We start from the raw sequence: 6,651 nt of genomic DNA, 5'->3' as shown, positions 1-6,651 counted from the left end.
TGCGAGACTTTAAGGGAAAGACTGCTGCCAAAATCTCCCATGTAGATTGATAGCACTGACAAAAAAGGCAAATTGCATTGTTTTATGTACTGTGGATATCTTAAAACAAAAAAGCCTTATACATGTTTTATTTTCCTCCAGTAAAATCTGTAACCTCTCTAACCACATTAAAAACCAGTTTTTTCCCCAGTAAAAGCAATGTAAGATCTAATTAAAACCATTTAAACTGTAAGAAAATCTAACTTGTGAAGTAATTGATATATTAGAACAAGCATTATGCTAGAATTATATGTGCTATTATTTTTCTAATTAGTGTATTACTGAGACTGAATTATTGTTGTATTTATAACTCCTCATTAAGTCAAATGTCTTCAGTGAGTCCCCTAAAGCCCGCTGGATAGTGTCATATGCCATATGATTTTTAAAAGCAGGAAATAGCATTTTTGATTGCTTCATTTGCTATTAAAAAGGCAAAACTGCACAGGACCTTTCCTGTTGTCATTTATTCCAAGATTTATCATGCAGTTCTCTGAGAGGTCTATATATAGGTGATTGGACTGTTCCTCAGGCAGAAAAGTGACCAAGCTATTTTATCTTTCAGCTTGGGTGCTGGAATCCTGTCACAGGGCTGAATGGGTCCCTGACTGACAAGAAACTGGAGAATAACATGCGTGGAGTGGTTCTACGCGTGGTGACTGTTCTGGTAAGTCTGATCTCAGCCTGTGGTTTTGGCTTCTAATAGGTTATTTTATCCTTCACTTCTTTTATGTTTTATTAACTGATGTCACAATATTAAAAGAGCTTTTAGCAAATCCTGACTCTGCATTGTGTGGTACTTGTAGTGATCATATTTTCCAGCCTTCAATTTATATATGTCAGAATTGGGCTTTTACATACTTTTCCTTTAATTACAGTACTAATTTCATAACTTTCCTGGACAGCTGAGACCAGATTTCTATCCTTCTATGGTTTTCTACACATGATAAGGTGGACTTCTCTCTCAGGCATCCTCTCACTGAATCTGATGGTCTGTGTAAATGAAGATAACCATGCCAAACAAGGGTGGATTTGATCAAACCCAGTACATTCAGTAACGCTAAAACATTAGCAGACTAAGACAATACTTTCCTGGAAGTACCTACTTCAAAGTGAAGCTCATTCTATTGTTTAGTAATTATTTATTGATTCTCAACTGTATTTAAGCTCAGTACTAATCCCTGGGGACACTACTAAGTAAAATGGACAGATATGATTCTGTTGTTTTGAGTTTATCATCCAGTGATTTGTGGCTATTACATGGGATTATACTTGTGAAACATTTATTATAATTCCATTTTGTAGAAAAAGCAATAAATGGTAACTGTTATAATTATTCTATTATTATTTTCTCACATGATATATAAATAAAATGTTAATAGAAATAGTCTTCAACAGCAAAATGCTCAAATTGGTGCTGTCTAAATAGCCAAAAGGGATGAAGACATGCATTTTCCCTGCCTATCTCAATGTGTCTAACCTCATGCTACTTTATAATACATTTCAAAACCAAATAACCCATAGTTATTAACTTCAATTTTCTTCAGAGAAGCCCACTTGTTTTTAAATTTGAACAATTCTTTCTTATAGGCTAAAAAAATCACAGAATTAGTAAACATGAGAAGTGGTCTTTTTTTGATGTGTTGATGCTAATTGAATGTTTATCAGAATTTATAACAGTGATGACTGCCCTTTGTACATCATTTAATACAAATTAAGCAGACTCAACATAATTTCATTGTCTATAAGAAGGATCTGTGATACTCTCTATAAAAAGAAATTTAGATGATGAGTCTATCTTCACTTTTTGTGCCTATAATTTATTTTTAGCTATTGTTTTAACAAGATTTTCATTGTTTGGCAAATAATTATATTATGAGTACTTGAAAACTTAATTGTACAGGTGCTTCTGTACATACTCAAAAGTGTAGCTGTGCATTTTCACTGATGTGCTAGTATTTTTTTAAAAAGGTATTTAAAGTATTCAGTTCAGTTCAGTTCAATTGCTCAGTCGTGTCCGACTGTTTGCGACCCCATGAATCGCAGCACTCCAGGCCTCCCTGTCCATCACCAACTCCCGGAGTTTACCCAAACCCATGCCCATTGAGTCGGTGATGCCATCCAACCATCTCATCCTGTCATCCCTTCTCCTCCTTCCCTCAATCTTTCCCAGCATCAGGGTCTTTTCCAATGAGTCAACTCTTCGCATCAGGTGGCCAAAGTATTGGAGTTTCAGCTTCAACATCAGTCCCTCCAATAGAACACTCAGGACTGATCTCCTTTAGGATGGACTGGTTGGATCTCCTTGCAGCCCAAGGGACTCTCAAGAGTCTTCTCCAACACCACAGTTCAAAAGCATCAATTTTTCGGCACTCAGCTTCCTTCACAGTCCAACTCTCACATCCGTACATGACCACCTAAAAAACCATAGCCTTGACGAGACGGACCTTTGTTGGCAAAGTAATGTCTCTGCTTTTTAATATGCTATCTAGGTTGGTCATAACTTTCCTTCCAAGGAATAAGCATCTTTTAATTTCATGGCTACAGTCACCATCTGCAGTGATTTTGGAGCCCCCTCCCCCAAAAATAATAAACTATAATAGTCTCTTCTGTAGTGATTAACATGGAAGCTCAGGTGAAAACCACAATAAAAGAAAATATATGTGCTTTGCTTTTGCCTTTGACATACATATTTTTAGGCAAGCTAACCTCATTTAGTCATTAAATATGTATCTAGTACTTACAGTATGATAGAGTTATTTGGTAATGGGTATAAGAGGAATGACATATATACTTATGTGCATATTTATACCTCAAGTTATACATAGACTTTTGCTGGGAGGTGCATATGTAATGAAACAGCTGAGATTTATTTAATAATAACTGTGCAGACACCACCCTTATGGGTGAAGAGAAACTAAAAAGCCTCTTGATGAAAGTGAAAGAGGAGAGTGAAAAAGTTGGCTTAAAGCTTAACATTCAGAAAACTAAGATCGTGGCATCTTGTCCCATCACCTCATGGGAAATAGATGGGGAGACAGTGGAAACAGTGTCAGACTTCATTTTTTTGGGCTCCAAAATCACTGTGGATGGTGACTGCAGCCATGACATTAAAAGACACTTAATCCTTGGAAGGAAAGTTATGACCAACCTAGAGAACATATTAAAGAGCAGAGACATTACTTTGCCAACAAAGGTCCGTCTGGTCAAGGCTATGGTTTTTCCGGTGGTCATGGATGGATGTGAGAGTTGGACTGTGAAGGAAGCTGAGCGCCAAAGAATTGATGCTTTTGAACTGTGGTGTTGGAGAAGACTCTTGAGAGTCCCTTGGGCTGCAAGGAGATCCAACCAGTCCATCCTAAAGGAGATCAGTCCTTGGTGTTCATTGGAAGGACTGATGCTGAAGCTGAAACTCCAGTACTTTGGCCACCTGATGCAAAGAGTTGACTCATTGGAAAGGACCCTGATGCTGGGAGGGGTTGGGGGCAGGAGGAGAAGGGGGCTACAGAGGATGAGATGGTTGGATGGCATCACCGACTCGATGGGCATGAGTTTGAGTAAACTCCAGGAGTTTGGTGATGGACATGGAGGCCTGGCATGCTGCGATTCATGGGGTCGCAAAGAATCGGACACGACTGAGTGACTGAACTGAACTGATGTGCAGATACTCTACTGAGTTGTTTTCATGTATGATCTTATTCAGTCCTCATATTATTTTCATTAAATAAATAGCATTCTGATCCCAAGAATCTGGTTGAAGTAACTGAGACATACAGAGGTTGAAAAAAATGTGGACGATTATACAGATAGTAAATAGCAGAGAATTGAGATTCAAATCCAAAAAGTCAGACTCTAGATCTCTTAACTTCTTCCTCCTTAACATTATATTTACTCCCTCTATTCCTACTGTGATAAATGTGAGAATTGCAATAGCTATAGGATTTTCTTGAGAGGTAGAAATGCTTGACTCTGAATAAGATGAAAGTGAGTTTTACTGGGAAAGCTTCATAGAGCCAATTATTTTCAATTCATTTCTAGGCCAAGAAAAATGATTGCTATTTTGTGCATGAAATGGTATTGCCTCACACAGTGTTAATACCTGCATGCCCTATTCTCACCTTTGTGACGTGTAAATGATCCATTTTCTTCAAGCTTAGCCCTGCACCGACCCTGAATGTGCTTAGTGAGAGGAGATATGGAAAGTCTGTTTCCCCAAAGTCTTCTGTGGTACAATATGGATTTATGAGTTGGGTGCCCAGTTGAGCAAAAGGTTGTTACACTTGTTAAACTTCCTCAGTATACAGTCATTCTACTTAATAATTTTTCAGGCTTTCTAGCTTTTCCTGTAGTTCCTATTTGAATGGAAAGCAACCATGACTTTCTTATTTATTTCCTACAAGACCCTTTCCAGGTGTAGCTCCTACTTATATGACCTTGCAAACTTCTTCCACCCAACACTGAGAATCACTCTTCCCTAAGACCATGCAGCGACTTTAAAATCATGGTGTCAACTAAACCTGAAACTCAGAATTCTATATTGGACTTGATTTAGTCACCTAAACAATAACCCCTTGTATTCCAAGTATTTACCACTAGCCATTTCCAGAGAGGGAAAGGAGGGGTGGCGGATCATGTGTAAAGGCCGTGAGAGGAGGTCTCTTAGCCTTTATTGCATTCTAATTAATCTAGTCCCAGTTATCCACACACACACACACCACAGATTCTTTACTTTTTAGGAAAGTAATGTTATCAAAGATACACAGGTTAATAGAATTGATTTTTCTTACTTAAGTTTTGAAACTCCCATTCCCATCACTGCTAAAGATACTTCATACACTTGAAGAAAATAATCTAATATTTATCTTAAACTAAATAATTCAACACTGTATTGTTTATGATGCCAGGGGCAAGTGAATGGGACTCAAATGGATAAGTAAAGAGAATTAAATGAAGGGATTATTAACAAATAATGCAAATTAAGTTGAATAAATCAACAAGGGTGTTGAAGTGCCAGGGCCTAGATGTGCAGCAACCCTAAAGACTGATGTGATGTGGGAGAGAGTCTGGCAAAGCTAGAGCCACAGAAGAGAAACTGCATCTTAGAAGTGGTGACTTTGGCTATGGGAAGAGGTTGGAGGAGAAGCACTCAAATCACATTCAGGCAGAGAAGAAATGGAGAGGTGGGGTGCTCCAAAGTCACTCCTCCTATCTTTCCATCTACTTCCATCATTTCCAATTGCAAATCCAACCAGAAGTCAGAGGGCAGGGGAGCCCAAGTAATGAAGACCATGTAGGTCTTCTTCCTAGGTCACAGCGCAGGGCCATGAGGAACTCAAGGGCAAACAAGGAAAAACCATCTTCAGCATCTGTTATTTGATCTGACCTGTTAAGAACTTTATGTGTGTTAACTAACTGAATTCTTACAAAAACTCTACAAGATATATGCTAATTACATTAAAGAATGAAAACAGAGCTCCAAAGAATTAACTAAATTTCCATGTCCATAAAACTAACAAGAGCCAGAGATGAGTTTCAAGCCCAAAGATCCTGATCCCAGTGGCTATGTCTTTAGCCTCTCTGACATTCTGTCTTTGGAATCAGAATGAATGCTTGTTAGGTTTAAGTTAAATGTAACTATTGGGATTACAGATGTTATTGAATTCCGTAATTTAAAAACATTTTTTTTTAAATGGCATTGCATAAGGATAACTTTATTTTCAGCCATCACCAAAGCCATATAAGTTTCTTAGAAATGGAGGAAAAGAAAGAATGTAAGTAAAACTCCTTCTGCCAAACTCTGTTTCCATATTTGGTCTACTGATCTCTACTGCTTACCAAGTGGACAAACTGTCTTCATATGAGGCATTTTTTAGATAATGCCTTTTCATTTCATAAGTTGTACAACTATGGATAGCCATAAGTGACCAATTATGCCATTCAGTTTTTTCATGGTTATTCACAAAAGTTATTGGAAGCATCACTGAGTTGTAAGTATCATAATAATTATGAATCTTTATGAAAATAAAATGGAAAGAAGTTTGTGACAAATGGAAGATTTAAGAAGCTATTCTGTAAGAAAAAGTACTAGATATCTGGAAAACATAAACTGGCATTTAGAAGAAGATCACTGATTAGTAACTCTTATTTTATTGATTTAGTTTTCTTAAAACAGAAATGTGACATCTCTAATGAAACATAAACTCACTCATAAATTTATTTGAGAAGTATCTATTGAGGGCCCTCTTCTAGTTGCTTGGGGTACATGCAAAACCAATAAAGATATTGACTTTAGGGAGTTTCATTCTAGCAAGACCTCCAAAGCTCCAAGAATATTTTTGAAAAAATGAAATGCCTTTTTTCTGCATTGAATATATAATGCAATATTATTTTGCCTAAAACTACCATAAACATAATTGTATAACTTTATGTAAATATGATTGGAAATTTGTGTTAGAGCTGTAGTAGTGCTTTTTCTGTATGTTATAAATTCAAAAACATAGTTTTTCATATTTTAATATCTTTGAATCAGGATGCATCTTTCCATTGATGTCTTCTTGCAATTAAAATTGGTAGCATTTTTTGTCTTTATTAGTGGTAGGTGAAACAATTGTGCAT

General features: G+C 36.8%; 1 protein-coding gene across 1 annotated transcript in view; it reads left to right on the top strand.

The window, feature by feature from the left end:
* The window catches only part of GRID2 (glutamate ionotropic receptor delta type subunit 2), a 1,497,839-nt gene that overhangs the window by 1,126,933 nt on the left and 364,255 nt on the right, over positions 1–6,651 (top strand). Inside the window, exon 9 of the mRNA XM_061164751.1 lies at positions 602–703. Within this exon, the coding sequence (XP_061020734.1) occupies positions 602–703 (102 nt within the window). The remainder of the gene's footprint in view (positions 1–601; positions 704–6,651) is intronic.

The sequence above is a fragment of the Dama dama genome, chromosome 17, assembly GCF_033118175.1.
Source record: "Dama dama isolate Ldn47 chromosome 17, ASM3311817v1, whole genome shotgun sequence".
NCBI classification, from domain to species: Eukaryota; Metazoa; Chordata; class Mammalia; order Artiodactyla; family Cervidae; genus Dama; species Dama dama.
The sequence above is the reverse complement of the archived record's forward strand: the minus strand, read 5'-3'. Positions and strand labels throughout refer to the sequence as shown.